We start from the raw sequence: 18,835 nt of genomic DNA on the forward strand, positions 1-18,835 counted from the left end.
GGGGCTCCCCTATGCAGGGGACACCCCTGCATGGCAGGGCACTCCTTGCACACATCAGCACTGCGCATGGGCCAACTCACCACATGGGTCAGAAGGCTCTGGGTTTGAACCCTGGACCTCCCATGTAGTAGGTAGATACTCTATCTGTTGAGCCAAATCTGCTTCCCAAGGCTGCATCTCTTGATGATGCCTTGATTTGGACATTTTCACAGCTGTGAAACTCTAAGCTTCCACCCTAAGAAATTTCTATAGTAAAAGCCAACCCATTTCGGGTACTTTGCATCAGCAGCCTTTAGCAAATTAAAACACAGCCTGACAAACTAAGACAGCTCCCAAGCCATTTACTCTTGCCTGCTTTCTTGAACTACTTTGGACACCAACTCTTATGGATTGGACCTTTAGGAAGCTGACTCTGACTTGGAGATTAGAGTGTGGGATGTTTACCAGGGAGTGTATTAGTCAGCCAAAGGGGTGCTGATACAAAGTACCTGAAATCTGTTGGCTTTTATAAAGAGTATTTATTTGGGGTAGAAGCTGACAGTTACAAGGCCCCAAAGAGTCCAACTCAAGGTACCATAAGATGTACTCCTCACCAAAGTCTGTTGCCACGTTTTGAAGCAAGATGGTTGCCCATCTCTGGGAGGGTTCAGCCTGCCTCTTCCTCTTAAGGCTCTGTGAACCCAGCTTTTCTAATCTTAGCTGTAGGTTGGAGGGCTCGTTTCTTTCCAGGCCTTCTCATCTGCTCAGGGCTCTGGTCTCTTCAGCTGCAAACTATCAGGTGAATGTCTCAGCCCTCTCTGGGGCCCCAGGATGTAAATTCTCTCCTTTGCTGTGCCTATGGATGTCTCTTTATTCCTGTGTCCTTCTGTATATTTTCTTCTGTGTGATTGTCCATTTATATAGCCCACCAAGGGTGCTCAATCCTGATTTGCCCTAATGACATGTTCAAATCAAAGGCCTAATCTTGATTTAATCAAGTAAATGTAAAACCTTTGAATTTAATATGATCAAAAGATATCACACCCAGAGGAACAGACCAGTTTACAAACATAATATCTTTTCTGGAAATTCATCAATAATATCAAACTGCCAAAGGGAGTGTCCTTTGGGATCAGCCTTGTGATGGGGGCAGGGGGCAGGATTGGGCAGAAGGGAAACATAAGTGCCTTGCAGGGAAAAATAAAATAGTACTGCAGGCTTGGCCACCTTAATGGGCATTCTGGAGCTAAAATGGCCCATCAGAGTTCTCCTGCTGGGCCTCAGTGGTCCAGCCTTTATCCTGCAGCCTCCATCTCTCATTGGCTGTGGGCTTCCCCAGGAAGGTGAGACCTCAGATGAGGCAGCATTCTGTGCTGCTGGTACAGACTCTGAAGGAGGCGACAGGGAAGGCTTTCTGCCAAGAGCATTTCCAGCATCTGGGAAGAGTCCTTCCTTGAAGGGGAGCTTGGTGGCACATGCCAGCACCCATCAGTGTTGAGAGATGCCACCATGGTTGATGGAGTGAGGCTCCTGAGGGCATGGGAAAGGACAGGGCCAGAGCACAGGTGGGTGGATTAACCATCGACAAGAGGAGGGACATTTGTCACTATAATGGGGGGGGGGGGGATGGTAAGAACGGGGGCAGAGGAAGATGTTTGAGAAGTGGGATAAAGAGTTGGGAAATCAAGCTTGATCATCCCTATTTTCTTTGTGGAATCAGAAGCAGGGTCATCTGCTGACCTCAGTCTGGGTTTGGGTAAAGGCTTGTGGGTGGGTGGGATAGTCCTCAAGGAGAATGAGCTCATGATATAGGGAGAGCAGAGCAGTGTTTTTAGGGACAGCTGCTGTTGGCATGTCTTAGATCATCAGAGTTGCTGTGACAAATACCCCCCAACGGGGTGGCTTAAATAACAAGTATTTATTGGTTCATGGTTTTGAAGGATAGAAGTCCAAACCGGAGGCATCAGCAGGGCCATGATTTCTCCCCAACATCGGCAGCATTCTGGTGCTGGCTTAATCCATGGGGTTCCTTAGCCGCCATCTCTGCCTCCTGCCACTGGGCCATCTCTCTCTCTTTCTGTTTGCTCTTCCAGTTTCTGCTGACTTCTGCCCCCATCCTGTGGCCTTCTTTGATAGACGGCACCCAAATTACTTGTACTTATAAAGGACTCCAGTAATCGGATGAAGGCCTGCCCAGATTCAGTTTGGGCACACCTAACTAGGATTCTCCATGATCCTGTGCACAAAGGAGTCCACATCTTAACTGAAGTACCTGTTCAAAGGGCCGTACTTACAATCTGCCCCACAGGAAGGCAGATGAAGATGAAGAACACTCTTTGGTTGGGGCACACGATTCAGTCCATCACAGGGCGTGACTGGTGGTGGCTGCTGCCTTACGTGGTTTCCTCCAGCAATGTCCTGCTCCCAGCTTAGGAGCAGAGAGGAGCAAGGCATTGGATTGGGCTGGGTGGATATGGGAGAAGACAGCTAGGCAATCTGATGTTGACTAGGGGCCTTAGTTTTCCCCAGATGGTTCTTTAAAGTTCTTTAGGGATAAATTGCATTTGAAAATGTTTGTTCGTTTTCAAGGGAGATGGAGAGTAAGAGGGTATGTAAGAGGAGTGGAGGTTGATTGGGATTATTTGTCATGATCATGTATAATGAGAAAGCCTTAGCTCACTTCCCTCTATTCTGTCCCACATGTCAGTCCTGCCCTTCATCGTAGCTGCAGGTTCCAAGCTTGGGGACCTTTGGGTAATGCCAGGTGGGTGGGCTGCTTCTTTTACACCCACCCTCTGGCCGTATTCCTCTGCATTCTGCCTCATTAGAGAAGGCTCTGATATCCACTTTCTGTCTTCCCAAAATGGGTTGTCTAAAGATAGCTATCTTCCCATTCTTTTCATTGCTGGGCGATTATGTTTTAATTCATTTACTAGCATATTAATAGATTTATGTTAGGAAGAGATGATGTATGTGCGCTCAGTGCACCATCCTGAATCAGAATCTCTTTTAGATAAAACTGTGACTGACTGGCACACAATAACCCATCAACCTAGGTGGTATGAGCAGATGAAATGGATTTTCTCTTTATATTGCCGACCATGCTAATCAGTGCTATGTACTGGAATGATCAATTTATGTCGAACATCTTTTCATGCATTTGTTATCTGTGCATCTCTTTTAGTGAAACACCTGTTCAAATCTTTGACCTGTTTTTTAATTGGATGTTTGTCTTTTCATTATTGAGTTTTGAGTGTTCTTTATATATTCTGGATAAAAATCCTCTATCAGATACATGCGTTACAAAGATTTTCTCCCAGTTTGTGATTTGTCTCTTCTTTCTCTTAGCAGTGTCTTTTGCAGAGCGGAAGTCCATTTTATCAATTTCTTCTTTTATGGATCATGCTTTTTGTGTCTTATCTAAAAAATGTGCACCAAATCCAAAGTCATGAGGATTTTCTCCTATGTTCTTTTAGAAATTTCATAGTTTTATAGTTTCATAGTTTTATGTTTTATGTTTGAGTTTGTGGTCATTTTGAGTAAATTTTTGTGTTAGGGGGTGGTATGAATTCCAAAGAAATGCAAATTAAAATTCCAGTGAGCTACTTCTATGTACCTATTAGAATGGCTGACACTAAAAAGACTGATCATACCAAGCAGTTATATGGTCTCCACTGCTTGGTGAAGATGTGAAAGAAATGGAAATCTCTTGCACTGCTGGTGTGAAAGGAATATGGTAAATCATCATGGAAAATGTTTTGGCAGTTTTCTTTGAAAGTTAAACATATACCTACGATACGATCTAGCCATTCTATTCCTAGGTATTTACCTATAAGAAATGAAAACACATGTCCATACAAAGACTCACTTGTACACATATGTTTACAGAAGTTTTATTGTAACATCTAAAGCCTGGAAACAACCCAAACGAACATCAACAAATGAAGGGGTAAACAAATTATGATGTGGCCAAAGACTAGAATACTGCTCGGCAATAAAAGGGAATGAACTCTTGGTGCACACACCAGCATGGATAAATCTCAAAATAATTATGCTGTGTGAAAGAAACCAGACAAAACTGTACACAGTCAATGATTTCATTTATATAAAAATCAAGAAAATGCAAGCTAATCCGTAGTGCTAGAATGCAGATCACTGATGGTGGGAAGGGAGGTAGGATGGAGGGATTACCAAGGAGTTTGAGGAAACCTTTGGAGGTGATGAACAGGCTCACTATCTTGATTGTAGCCACGGTTTCCCAGGTTATAACTGCTGGTCAAAACTTCAAATGTACATTTAAATATATATGCAGTTATTATATACATTAATTAACTAAATTGTTGGATTATTGATAATTAGCAAATAGAACAAAACTATAAAAATACTTATCCCCTTAATTTCAATTTAGTTAACTCAGACCTATCAGTTTTAAAAGCAGAATTCTGTTGCTTCTGGCTTAAACTGCAACAGTGTTAAACTGCAACAGTGACTGCAACAGAAAATGACAAAGTATTTCCTGAGGCACTCTCTCTCAATCCTTTGAAGGCTTACTTATATCAGCTCTGTGCTGAAATTAAGTTGACTAAAATTTATTAAGGAGTTCTTCAGCAGGGATGTTGATGGCCACCATTTTGCCCTCTTTGTCCTCTTATCCTTTCTTGGTGGAATACTACACAGCAATAATACGGAATGAATCATTGGTGTACACACCAACATGGACAAATTTTGTCAAAATAATTATGCTGAGTGAAAGAAGCCTATTTCCAGTTTGCAGATGATGGAGCTGAGTTTCAGAGAGGTTTAAAAGTTAGCACAAGGCCCTTGCTTACTCACAATTCCAGTTCAGGTGGCTGGAGTCTAGAGACAGCTACACATCCTTGCACTCACTTAAGGTAGTTCCTTTTGAAGGTTTCTCTCAAAATCCTTGCCACCTTTAAGGTGTTCTTTGGAGTTACAGGGCTGCTAAGATGAGGAGGATATTGGTAAAGCAAATCAAAACCCAAACATGCTGCCATGAGAGGAAGCTCTTCTCGCTGTTCAAGGAACTGAATTAAATGTTGATTTTTTGGGAAACGGACTTTGGCCCAGTGGTTAGGGCGTCCGTCTACCACATGGGAGGCCCGCGGTTCAAGCCCCGGGCCTCCTTGACCCGTGTGGAGCTGGCCCATGCGCAGTGCTGATGCACGCAAGGAGTGCCGTGCCACACAGGGGTGTCCCCCGCGTAGGGGAGCCCCACGCGCAAGGTGTGCACCCATAAGGAGAGCCGCCCAGCGCGAAGGAGGGAGCAGCCTGCCGAGGAATGGCGCCGCCCACACTTCCCTTGCCGCTGACAACAGAAGCGGACAAAGAAACAAGACGCAGCAAAAAGACACAGAAAACAGACAACCGGGGGAGGGGAGGGGAATTAAATAAATAAAAATAAAAATCTTTAAAAAAAAAATGTTGATTTTTAAAAATATATATTTTATTTTTAAAAGTCACTTAAGATTACATAAAAAAATACCAGGGATTCCCATATGCCCCCACTCCCCACACCTCCCACCCTTCCCCACATTAACAACTTCTTTCATTAGTGTGGTACATTCATTGCAATGGATGAATACATTTTGGAACACTGTCACTAAGCATGGGTTATAGTCTACATTGTAGTGTATACACTCTCCCACTCAATTCTGTAGGTTATGGCCGTATATATAATGACCCATATCTGTCGCTGCAGTGTCACGCAGGATAATTCCAAGTCCTGAAATTACCCACGTATTACACCTCTTTTTCCCTCTCCCTGCCTGTCAGCACCTCCAGGGGCCACTGTCTCCACATCAGTGATGTAATTTCTTCCATTGCTAGCATCACATTGCTAGAATTCCTTTGCTAGAGTAAGTCCACTCTAGTCCATATTTTATCCCCCAATCCTGAGGATTCTGGGATGGTGACGGCCACTCCCTTTCTAATTGAGATTTTCTTTTAAGGCCGGTTCAGGCGCTGGGGAGACCAGATGGCTAGCTTCAGCACATCCGTTTCGTTCATAAACAGTAACAGGGTGAAGGGCTGGACTCCGCGGGCTTCCCTGGCGCCGCCGCGGGGACTCCGGCCGCGCCCACCCCCTGCCCGCGGTGACAGCAGGCTTCCGGGCAGCGCAGAGGGGCGGCCCAGAGCCGACAGGCCGGCGGGAGGCAGGCAGCAGAGGCCCGGCCCCGCCCCGGAAGCCCGAGGCCCGGCCCCGCCCCCCCCGGGGCCGAGAGCGGAAGCCGCTCGGTGGCTCGGCGCTCCGCGGCGCGGGTCTGGCGCTCGGCGCTCGCCGGGTAGGGCCTGGCGGCGGGGCGCGCGCGGGCCGGGGGCATGGAGGGGCCGGCGGGGCCCGCGGGCGGGGACGTGTCCCTGCACAACTTCAGCGCGAGGCTGTGGGAGCAGCTCGTCCACTTCCACGTCATGCGGCTGACGGACTCGCTCTTCCTGTGGGTGGGGGCCGCGCCGCACCTGCGCAACCTCGCCGTGGCCATGTGCAGCCGCTACGTGAGTGCGGGCCGCGGGTGGGCCCCCGGCGCTCGGGCCGGGCGCCCCAGGGTGCGCCCCGGGCCTGCCCCGACCGCTCTGGGATGTCTTAGGGAGCGGGGAGGATATTCCATTTATGTAAAACCCGGAGGTTGCGGGGCGCCGTGAGGCGGGCACGTGGGCGCCGGGGCCCGCCCCTCCCCGGGCGCGCCCCCTGGCCGGCTCCTCCTCCCCGTTCCCTTGCCGGGGGTGGGGGGCACCTGTTCCTTAACTCTCCTACCTTCACTGTTTCCATCTCACCTGCGTTTACTGACATCGCCAGCCCAGACCTCTCCTCCCCTTCGCCCTGCTGGGCCTCACTGGATGTCTAACGGGGGGGCTCATCCTTTAAATGTTCAAGACCAAACTCTTGATCCTCCCCACGCCCCCAGCCCGCCCCTCCCCTAACCCTCCTCCTCGCTCCGCTCCCTATGTCAGCTCAGCCCTTCTGGTGGCGCAGGGTTTTTTACATCCTTGCAGCCACTCTTGATGTCACCTGCCAGATCAGTGAATCTCTAGGAATCCAGTCACCTCTCACCTTGTTCACTTCAACCCCCTGAGGCAGGCTCTGTATTCTCTCCTCTCTCTGCTTCCACCTTTGCTCCTCCTGGTGCAATCTCCACAGGGCAGCAGAGTGATGGTGTGAAGAGTCAGCCGTTGCCACCCTTCTCTCCTCAGACCTTTGATGAAAGTGGCTCAACCCAGTACGCCAGAGTGACCCTCAGAACCCCGTGCTCGGCTCCCCGGGACCCTGGGATCTCCTGCCCTCACACACGCCACTGTTGCAGCACCTTGACCTGCTCCTACCTGCCGGGCACTGTCAGGCTCTTCCACTGGAGGATAAGGGTGTTTGTTAGATCTTGCATCTCCAGGGTCTGACTCAGGGTGGCTGCTCTTGAGATACCGTTGACAGTGAGTGAGCCCTTCCTCACCCCTCCTTCCTTGGGGTTCCCCAGGGAAGAATTTCCAGTAACCCAAAGCCAGAGAGGCAGTGAGGTTTGTTATCTGAAGGGCAGCCGGCAGTGGAATCAACAGCTGGTTAGGCTGTGGGTCATGTGGCGCCCAGTGCTGCCCAGTGGTAAGATCAGGCAGTGCTTGCTGAACCCTGTTTCAGCCCTTGGATGCCGTGCTGCTTTGGGGTGATGAGTCAGGGCTCCTCCAGTGAGTGCTTTGGGAGCATGACCACTTGTGGTCAGAGCCTCCAGTAGGATACATGTTCTCAGTTGGAAATTCAGAGTCTTCCAGGACCAGTCAGGAAAAGGAAAAGGGGCAGGGCTCAGGGAGTGAACCTACCGGAAGCCCCGGTCCACTCCCTGGCAACCTTGTGTGCCTTCTGTTGGCCTCTTGGGGCAGAGGACCAAGCCAGCCGGCGAGAAGAGATGCACGCCACAGATTAAGGCAGGACACAAAGATTCCCGTGGAGCAGGAGTCAGCAAGCCGTGGCCTATGAGCTGGCCCAGCTACTTTGTAATAGTTTCTGGAACGCAGCCATGCCCCTCCATTTAGGTATTGTCTAGGAGAGCAGAATCGAGTCGTACAGGCCCTGTGAGCCATGGAGCCTGAGTTATTTAGGTTCTGGCCCTTCACTGAGGAAGTTGGCTGCCCTCTGTGTGGAGGACGGCACCAAAGGTCTGCGGGGAATCCTTCCCCCTACCCATTTCCCCCAAGCAAACTGCACACAAAGAAGCAAGACCTATGGGACAGAACCACCCACGGCTGTGGTCCTCCAGCTGGCTTGCCTCTTGGGCCTAGAGAGGCTGCAGAGCTAGGCTGACACAGTCCCCCGAGGTGTTCTTTCACAGCCCAGACCAGGGCGGATGCGGGGCTGGCCGGGAGGACGCGGGGTGGACCCTGTGTCTGCTCAGATAGTCTAGGACATGCTTGGCTGCGTGAGAGAAAGTGCTGCAGGTGCCCCAGGCACAGTCAGACTCACCTGGGCGTGTGCCTGCCTGGGAGGCCAGCTTGTCACCCTCTGATTTCGAAAGTAGTAAATGGTTAAGGAGGAGTCACAGTGTGGGGTTTTTACTTTTTTTTTTGGTGAGAAAAGTTCATCCTGTTGAGGTAGATTTTCTTTTTCAGGAGATTTTAACTGTAAAAAGGATCACCCTTCAGCTAAATGTTGAACTTGAATTATGTAAACAGTAAATTCATTATTTAGGATTGTGTTTCTCTATCTTTTTTAACAAAAATGTGTGCAGTAAGTGCTTTTGTTTTTGCCATGTGGTTTTTGGTCCTCTTTCCGTTCTCATTCTGTGTGGAAGTTCCTTTGACCCCTTAGAAGACAAGGGGTTTGTTTTTTTTTTTAAAGATTTATTTATTTAAAATCCCCCCCCCAGTTGCCTGCTCTCTGTGTCCATTCGCTGCATGTTCTTCTGTGACCACTTCTATCCTTATCAGCGGCACAGGAATCTGTGTCTCTTTTTGTTGCCTCGTCTTGCTGTATCAGCTCTCCGTGTGTGTGGTGCCATTCCTGGGTAGGCTGCACTTCCTTTTGCGCTGGGCGGCTCTCCTTACGGGGTGCACTCCTTGTGCGTGGGGCTCCCCTACGCGGGGGACACCCCTGTGTGGCAGGGTACTCCTTGCGCGCATCAGCGCTGCACATGGGCCAGCTCCACAGGTCAAGGAGGCCCCGGGGTTTGAACTGCGGACCTCCCATGTGGTAAGCGGACACCCTAACCACTGGGCCAAGTCCGCTTCCCAGACAAGGGGTTTGTACAAAGCACCTTTCTGGTCAGCTCGGCCGTGTCTTTCCAGATGGTGGTGGGAGGGCACTGATCTCCAGCACCTTGACTGCACACACTCAGTCCCTCCAAAAGCCTCCCTGCTTCCCAAACACTCAGACCTCTGTACTGAAGCCATTTCTTCCAGAGTCTCCTATTTTAATAAGAGTAGCTTTGGGTGTGTTATAAGTTGGTGGAGTTTTCTTTTAAGCTAGGCCTTTTTTAACGGGAAGGGAAATTACTTCCAAAGAAGTTAATTTCAGAAGGGCTAGCATTATTTATACTCTTCCTTTGGTTTTATTGGCTTATCTGAAATGAGTACTAGCCAAGCGCATTCCGAAATTTTATTTTCACTGTTTGGACCCTGGTGGCTGGAGGCCTTTCCCCAAGTCCCAAGGCTCTTGTTGAACCTGCAGAATCCAAGCAGAGGGGCACAGGGGTGTGTTCCTACGAGCTGAGATGAGGAGCTAAGCCTCCTGCCTTAGCTGTCAGCTCTGGAGGGTGAGAGGGGCCTGGAGGCTCTTAGCACCCCCGTGCAGGTCAGCTTTGCTCTTGCCGTGGCCCTCATGGTCCTGTTTGCCCTCCTCCTGCTGTATTGCTGCCCTTCAGCACCTTTGGGGTCTCCTGCACTGAAAGGAGCACTATGTCACCTGAGCCCTGGAACTCACTGACAGCTCCGGGGCTTCTCTTCAGTTTGTTCCCGAGGCAGCGGTCTCATGTGTGTCGGGTGATGAGCCTGTTGGCTGCTGACGCCAAGGCAAGCCCTTCCATCTCCTAACCTGTCAGAACCTGGCACTGCCACCCTCACGAGGACTCGGGCAGCAGCGGCACGGCGAGCTCCTCCAGGGGGAGAAGCAGCACCGCATTCTTTGCTTTGCTTTCAGGACTCTGTCCCAGTGTCCACCTCCCTCCTCGGAGACTCTTCTGACACGACGTCCACGGGCCTGGCCCAGCGCTTAGGTATGTACCGCCGGCCTGGGGCTGCCCAGGGCACACATGCCCATGTCCCCAAGTGGTCCTCGGGGCCTCGCTGCCCCCTGGAACCAAGAGAAGGTCACTTCAGAGCAGAGAGCCTTTGCATTAGGGGAAAGTGCAGCCGATTCCCTCCAGGCGAGCGTGGCTGGCCTCGGGTCCCAGCCCATCTTTGCTGACCGTCCACACCGTGGCCACACGGCCAGCCTGCCCTGTGGGAATCCCATATTGCCGCTGGCTGCCATCCAGGTTGATGAGTGACAGGCTTGTGGAGTCCCCTTCTGAGGTGCAGCTGCCACCTTGGGTACCAGAGAGGGCACAGCTGGAAGGGGGGATGGCAGGGGCTTGGCTGAACCCCCCCACCAGGCGTGGGTCCGGGAGTCTGTGGGGAGCTGGCTGAACCCTGCTGTCCAGGGCTTGGAAAGGAGCTTGGTGCTAGCTGAATGCAGTGGAAAGTGGGTGGCATGGCAGGGTGCCTGGGTGGAAGGCTCCACCTCTCCAGCCCCCACCACATACTTTTCCTGGGAACTCCCAGGCAGGGTGGGGAAGAGTGGTGTGCGCCCTGCAAACCCCAACCCAGCCTGCCCCTAGTGGGGCAAGCATGACTCCAGCACAGCCTCGGCAGCCCCCGCGTCCTCTGGGTGCAGCAGCAGCTTGTCTTAGAATGACCTTTCAGTTCAGCGCTGGAGCCTGCTGCCGTGCCCCCGATGCTGGAACGCGGTGAGTGGGTCCAGTTGCTGACTTTGAGGCACTTATGTTTCAGCCGCGGTAGGTTCTGTATAAGGAAAAGTCTATCATCCTGATCCCTGGTGTAGCAGTTTGATATGGTTATGAATTCCAAAAATAGATATTGGATTATGTTTGTAATCTGGTCTGTACCTGGGCATGATTAAGTTATGATTAGGGCTTTGATTGGGCCACATCAGTAGGGCGTTGAGTCCCCACCCACCAAGATAAAAGGCATGGCAAAGAACAGAGTTGAGGGTTTTTGATGTTGGAGTTTGATGCTGAAGCCTTAAGCTGAAGCCTTAAGCTGGAGCCCTGGGAAGTACCTCACAGAGGAAACAGAAGCCAGCCCCAGGGAGAGAGGAACCCTGAGCCCAGGAAGAAGCAAGACCCTGGAAGGGAGGAACCCAGGAAGCCTAAGCCCTGGCAGATGTCGGCAGCCATCTTGCTCCAATATGTGAAAACAGACTTTGATGAAGGAAGTAACTTATGCTTTATGGCCTGGTGTGTATCTGTAAGGTCCTACCCCAAATAAGTACCCCTTATAAAAACCAACCAATTTCTGGTATTTTGCATCAGCACTCCTTAGGTGACTAATACAGAATTTGGTACCAAGGAGTGGGGAAGTGCTTTTGCAATTACTGAACCGCTGGAATGGTTTTATAAATGGGTAAGTGGTATTTTTTGGAGTAATTGTGAGATGCTTGGAAGAAAAGACCTACAGTGCTTTGAAGAAGAGACTATTGATAGCAGTATGGATGCTGATAAGATGCCTTAGAAGTAAATGATGAAACTATTATTGGAAACTGGAGGAAAGGGGATCCGTGCTTTAATGTTTCAGAGAACTTAGATTAATTTCTGATGTTTTATGGAAGGCAGAATTTGAAAATGGCGAACCTAGGCATTTAGCTGAAGAAATTTTCAAAGTAAACCTGGAGAATGCAGCGTGGCTTCTGCTTACAGCTTATTGCAAAATGCTAGATGAGAGAGATATGCTGAGGACTGAACTGTTGGGCACAAAGAAAACAGGAACTGATTCTGGAAATTCCAAGCCTCTGGAAATCAAGTTCCCAGATGAAAGTGCCCCACTGGAGGACTTAACTAAACTTGGAACTTGTAAATCAGGTTTGAAGATGCATTTATCTAGGAAAGACTTGTGGAGAGTCTTACTGTCTGTGACTTGGACCTCTGCTTCCTGTATGCCAAACCAACAAGCTTTTTGAGAGAGCTGTATGCACAAAACCACCGTCAGCCTGTAATAAAAGGGTCATGGAAAGGAGGGACTGAAGGGGAAACAAATTCAAGAGGAAAACCATGGAAGCTGAGATCTGGAATTAAGACTTCACCTTGGGCCAAGAGAGGAACCTCACCCATGTGTACAGAGAGAGTGAGTTTGCCCCAGCTGTTGAAGAGGGTGGATGTTCCTGTCTGATGTTCTGGGAGAGTTTTGCCACCCCAGGGTACAGAGAGGGTGGAGCACATTCCCCAAGGGTTAGGGCAGTTAAGGTCTGCACCCCACAGGTCTGAGAGTGGTGGACCTGTCCCCCAAAGGTTAGGGAAGGCCAGGTGGTCAACTCATTGCTCTGAGAGGGTTGAGCCTATATGCCAAAGGTTAGGGGGAGTGCTGTCTTCATGTCACTGTACTGGGGGGGGGGGGGTGTTAAGACTCTAACCCAAAGATTGGATAAGGTGTGGCAATCACCCCAACACTCTTGGAGGGTGAGGTCTGGAGTTTGGTCGACACCCAGATGCTTGATGAGGGTGGAACCAAGAAAATGGCCATTGGGCAAGACTGTGGAAAGGGTGGATTCCCATATGGCCCCAAGGAGAAGAAACCATCATCTTAAGAATGACTCTCAGACTGAAATTGAATGGAGGATGCCCTGCAAGTTTACTAACTGTAGAGGACCCGTGACTCATGTTTCCCTCCCAGTTTCTCCGTATTGTAATGAAAATGTTTATGCTTTGTCCATTTGTGTATTGGAAACAGATAAATTGTTTTGTAAGTTTCAGAGGTCTATAGCAGATAGGACTTTGCCCTAAGACAAACTGTGTTTCTTTAAATTGATTGTGAAATGATTTAGTACTTGCCTTGTTACTGATTTAAGGTTTTTTCGAATATTGTAATGTCTTTTTGGAAATCAGAGGGTGGAGTGTACCAGTTTGATATGGTTATGAATTCCAAAAATAGATATTGGATTATGTTTGTAATCAGGTCTGTACCTGGGCTTGATTAAGCTATGATTAGGGCTTTGATTGGGCCATGTCATTAGGGTGTTTCTCTCCCGCCCCTTGGTGGGTGGGGACTCACAGATAAAAGGCATGGCAAAGGACAGAGTTGAGGGTTTTTGATGTTGGAGTTTTGGTGTTGGAGTTTGATGCTGAAGCCCTTAAGCTGGGTCAGTGGGAAGTAAGCTCAAAGAAGAAACAGAAGCCAGCCCCAGGAAGAGAGGGACCCTGAGCCCAAGAAGAAGCAAGCTCTGGGAAGAAAGGAACCTTGAAACCAGAGAGAAGTATGATCCTGGAAGGGAGGAACCCAGGAAGCCTGAACCCTCGTGGATGTCGGCAGCCATCTTGCTCCAACACTTGGAAATACACTTTGGTGAAGGAAGTAACTTATACTTTATGGCCTGGTATCTTTAAGCTCCTACCCCAAACAAATACCCTTTGTAAAAACCAACCAATTTCTGGTATTTTGCATCAGCACCCCTTTGGCTGACCAATACACCTGGCAAGCAGGAATTTATAGCTGAGTGATGCTGAGTTGCAGCCACAAAGCTGAGGACAAAGTACCCAGCACGTGCAGGCAGAGCAGGGGAGACTGCCACGCAGGTTGAGGGGCGGAGCCATCTAGACTTGTCACCCGAGTTTTGGGTACAAATAGGGTGGAGGTGGTGGTGGGACTGGGGAGGCAGTTGGCATTCTAGGAACATCAAATGCACTTTCTCTCTAGCTTGGAATTGCAGAAACCTGACAAGTAAATGATTTTGGTAACTTTTTACTAGGAGGCAATTCAGATTTACAGAAAAGTTCCAAGAAGTTCCAAAGAAGTCCTGCTTGCAACTTCACTCAGGTCTTGTAATTCTCCCCCTTGCCTCTCTTTGCCCCAGTATTTTTCTCCTGAGCCACATGAAAGTGAAGTGAAGACACGGTGCCCCTCTGCCTCCAAGCCCGTCAGTGTATATTTGTAAGTGTTTAAGGGGTCATGCGCCTAGTGTTAAGCAGATTACTCGAGGCCCATCCCTAGTGGGATGAAGATGGGGGAAAATGCCCACGTTTATAGAGACAGAATTGGAAGGGCTCAGCACAGTGCAGGGTGACAGGCTGCCATTTGAGAGAGGGCGGGGCTTGGCTGGTGTGCCCAGATAAGAGGATGAAGTTTTGTACCAAGAAAGTAAAGCACCTGGCTTAGGCTCAGATATCTCCTCGGAATGGAGGCCCGAGGTCAGTTCATATGCAAAAAAGAGCTTAAGGTCAGAGGGGACCCCAGGAAAGGGTAGTCCAGCACTGCCCTGTGCTCTGCTGGCCAGTTGTCTGGGGTGGGGGGGTGCTAATGAGAAAGGGGAGGTGTCTTGAAACGGTGTTTTGTAAGGAGGCAGGGCTCTTGCCAGGACAAGAGGTGCCGTTAGGGCTCTGGGCAGGCACAGGAGCCCCTGGAGGACTGTGATGTGCCTGGGGATCCTTGTACTCCGTGCTGCTCTGGGGGCAGAGCTAGGACTGTGTGACGTGGTGCCGGGGGACATGTTTTTGCAACCTGCCGAGACCTATCTTAGCAATTAGAATGGGTGAAATCACAGCGGGCCCCAGGGGCGAGGGGCTTTCCTGCCGTGAAGCTAGGCTATGAAGGGGTGGGGTTCCGTGGGTCCCTCTGGCAGTGTTTCTATAATGCTCTCGATTTGTTTGTGACCATCCCGGAACTGGTGATTCCCAGACCCCCTCGTGTCCCTGCACGCCTGGGTAATGGATATTGCGGGCGGTGGGCTGGGGTGACGGAGGAAGCCCTGCACCCCGAGGGCCCAGCTCCCCCCGGGGCTGCATAGGACACCGTGCAAACCCACAGGAGGCCCTGCTGGAAACACTGTCAGCTCTCCTTCCAGCACCAGCTTGCAAGCTACCTAAACAGCTGCTTCCCGTCACACTTCCAAACACACATTTTTTCACATTTTAACCCCTCTGAAATTGGGGTGCATCTTAGAGTTGACGGCAGGGCTCTTATTGATGGCAGGGTTCGTTCTTTGTCTACAGAAATTAGCCACGAAGAAGTCACAGCTAGTGACATCTTGGAGTCAGTATAATACGCTGTTTTTCTCCTTTTGTTTGCTATTGTGACAGTGTTGCAAAGGAAAGGCATGCCAGCTGCCTAGCGAGCTAAGTGGGCATCTGTGGTCTGGCCTGGGAATTTAAGCCCCCATGGATAACAGTTTCATGGCAGAAAGCTGACTTTATAAATATTCTTTGAAAAACTACTCTGGGTGAAAGCTAGGGGCCTATCAGGAAATTCAAAATATAAAAAGAGTTATTATTTAAAAATCGCTATCTGGACACTCAGGTTCCGGTGGCCTCACCAGGCTGGGACCTTGCCCTGAGTGCTTCCCCGAGGGCCTGAGTCTGTCTTTCCCACTGCATTCCTGCCCGTGTCTGTCTGCCCACTAGACTGGGACTTGCTTAGGGCAGCAGAGGTCACGCTGATGACTGGCGTGACGGCATCGGGGCTTTCTCGTGCTGAGTGCTGGGCAGGCGCTCGGCACTGGTCATGCCTTTAGATGCTCACTGACTGAGGCCTTCACTGGTGTGCCTGTGTCACAGGTGGACTTACCAGCACAGCACCTCTCACATGGCAGCTGTGCACTCAAGGGCCGTTAACTGAAGGACGAGGAAATGACCATCAGGGAAGTGGGTTAGATGACTTTGAAGACCTCTGTTTGCACTTGACCCTGGGACGTGCTGTTTTTCATGGAACCCTTAAAGCCTGTTTAATCAGTGGCTTTGCATTTTGCTCATCAGCGGTTATCAGTCGCCTGTTAATCGAGTGATCATATAATTTGTCATGTGCATTGGGACACGTCCTTGCTAGGGTGAAAGGGGATGCAGTTGGTTAAGCTGGGACAACAGCATAAACCAGGGCCACGTTGGGTTGACTGGGCTCCTCCCCACCAGGTATGAACTAGACACTGGCGCTGGAAAAAAACAAACCAGCTCCTCTCCCTGTGTTTTTAGGGAACCCCTGATCTACTGGAGGAGAGAGAGAAGTATTTGTAACAAAATATGAGACGTGCGGCAGTGGGGGTGCTTGAGGCTTTTGGGGAGGACTTCAGAGAGAAGCTGTAGTTGGAACAAGCCTTCAGGCTTAGTAGGCCTGGTAGGTTGAGGTACGGGCTGGCAGGGTCGTCCTCTGAAACACTGGGCCCTTAGGCCATTTCTGCTCTTCTGAGTTCTAACACCTGTGCCCATCTAGAAGTTTCCAAGGCGGGGCCCAGTGGGGCTGGTAGACAGGAGTGGGGTAGTCTGTTGAAGGTGAGCTGAGACACGGTCTGTCCGCAGGACAGAGGGACGGACTCTCGCCTTCTCCACAGGTGAGTCAGGCTGCCCTGAGAAGAGGCACGTGGCCCCGTACCTGAGAGAGAGGCCTTGGGACCCGAGGCCCACCCTCCCCTCAGCTTATAGAGGGGCTTCCAGGTCTCCAGAAGCCCGGATCAGTTCTCCTCAGAACCACGGCACCTCCCGTTGCTCCCTGTGGAGCCCAGGGGGTGACGGCGGCCAGCCAGCCGGAGGAGCGCCCTGGGGGCAACATCGGGCAGGGGTGTTGGCGCGTGGCGAGGGGACGCCGTGCTGCCTCTGCCTGCTGATGGTGCTGCTGGACGGCGAGGCTCAGACGTCAGCGTGGGCTGCCGGCTGGGCCAGAGGTCTCCCCTGCCCTCAGGCCAGTGGGCGCAGCAAGGGGGCAGGCCGAGCAGGCAGCGTGAGCTGCTCTGCGCTCGCTGCCGGGCTTGCCTTCAGGTCCGATTCTGGGGATGGGCGTCAGCGTGATGTTTGCAGTTGTACCAGTTTACCTTATTATTACTGGTTCTGTAGAAAGGGGCTGAAACAGCCATCACCAAATTGATAGTGTCCACTTGTGTGTGTGTGTAAGTGAATCGAAATGAGAGATGATTTCTCGGAGGGGTGTGGAATCGGTGGAGGGAGTGGTACTAAAGGAGAACTTCACTATTTTATTTTAGACACTTTAAATGATAAATTATCTGTGCTTTTAAAATGAAAACAAACAACAGAAACTATCCGTCTGCTGCAGTTGTTCCTGGGCTTCAGTGCTTGCATTTCCCCGAGGGCTCCTCACCTAGATTGCCGCCCCGCCCCCCCTGCTGCTTCTGGAACTGAGGTGGGCACGTGAAGGGGCAGCTCCCACATGCCCCCAGGTGACAGGGTGTGCCGCCCTGGGGCGCCCTGAGCTGCTGTGCTAGAGGAGGAGCTGCCGGCCCAACGGGCTGTCCAGGGTAGAACCTCAGGGTAGAACCTCCTTCCTCTCTGTTGAAACCCGGGCTCTGTCCCCAAGCGCCCCCGGCCTCAGGCAGGCACGAGAGGCAAGGAGCCCGCAGGTGCCTCCCTCCCGTTTCTCTTTCCAGCCAGGAAGACCAACAAACAGGTGTTCGTCAGCTATAACCTCCTCAACACCGACAGCAGCTTCGCCTTGCTGGTGGAGAACAGGATCAAGGAGGAGATGGAGGCCTTCCCGGAGAAGTTCTAGCTGCTGGGCGGACGGCGGGATTTGTAACTTATGTATGATACCATTTTTAAATAAACAGACCGCGTTCCTCAGTTGGTTGGCTTACGTGGCATCTTGAAAGCGTTAGGCTTACAAACTGCCCTTCTTCCCCTCGTGGGGGCTGGGCTCACGTAGCTCCATCTGGGGAAGGAGAAAAGCAAAATCGGCCGTAAACACTTCCCTCTCGCTGAGAGAAATGGTTTACTGTGGGGTTCCACTTGGCTGAGATTCAAGGGGGCTAATCTGATAATCCAAGGAAGAGTTTAAATCAGTCCTGACCCAACAGCGCGTGTTCCCCACGAGAATGAAGCCGAGCCTTTATAAAGGAGCCGTGGGTTTGTTTTCTCCTGAGGCTGTTGCATCATCTCCTGCCCTTTCCACTGAGGCCAGACTGCTCCAGGGCACTTCTCTCTCAGCCTGGGCTTGAGCCCAGCCCCACTCCTTGCTTGCTTTGTCCTCTTGTGGCAGCGCTAACCTCTCTGGGCCATTTCCTCATCTGTAAAATGGGAATGGCAGCACCCACTGCGCTGGATTAAATATGCAGAGGCTTTGTGAACTGGAAGTCTGGGCAACTCAGGTGTCAACTATCCTTTTTTCTCCTTTATTTTTTTATTGGATCTAAACGCTCCTCCTTGCTCTTTCTGTTACCATTTCATGGTTTTCCCTTTGGGCCCAAGTCCCTGTTTTGGTCATGTTTAATCCTCAGCCTTTGTTCCCCCTATGGTTTGAAATGGATTCCAGTCTTTCTAGCATCACACGATATACATTTTCTTTTACATCCCTTTCCCAAAGCCAGTATTTCATGGGTCGGGGTCCCTAACCTTGGCTTCACCCTAAAATCCCCTGGGGCCCTTCATCAGTGACCCATGCCTTGACCTACCCCAGAGACCAGACAGCAAATCTTCAAGGAGGCCCAGTGCTTCTCAGCGCAGGCAAGGCTGAGCCCAGGGGTCAAAGTCTCCAGGGTGCAGCTGGAGCCTTCTGTTACTGCATGTGGCTAGTGGAGGCCCCGTGGTCGGCTGAAAAAAGACAAAACCGCGCTCTCAATCTTAAAACTGTTCCTGTGGCTATGAGCCCATTATAAGTAGGACCTTTCGGTGATGATGTTACTGATACTTGCGGTTAAGGTATGGTCACCTGAATCAGG

At 50.7% G+C, this 18,835-nt stretch overlaps 1 protein-coding gene across 1 annotated transcript; it reads left to right on the forward strand.

Moving 5' to 3' along the window:
• Positions 1–6,285: 6,285 nt before the first annotated feature.
• PSMG4 (proteasome assembly chaperone 4) lies at positions 6,286–17,741 on the forward strand. The gene is made up of 3 exons (XM_004483395.5): positions 6,286–6,492; positions 10,115–10,190; positions 17,549–17,741. The coding sequence occupies exons 1-3, from the start codon at positions 6,319–6,321 to the stop codon at positions 17,668–17,670; spliced, it is 372 nt and encodes a 123-aa protein (XP_004483452.1). The 5' UTR covers positions 6,286–6,318; the 3' UTR covers positions 17,671–17,741.
• Positions 17,742–18,835: the final 1,094 nt, after the last annotated feature.

This window comes from Dasypus novemcinctus, chromosome 22, assembly GCF_030445035.2.
Source record: "Dasypus novemcinctus isolate mDasNov1 chromosome 22, mDasNov1.1.hap2, whole genome shotgun sequence".
Classification (NCBI taxonomy): domain Eukaryota; kingdom Metazoa; phylum Chordata; class Mammalia; order Cingulata; family Dasypodidae; genus Dasypus; species Dasypus novemcinctus.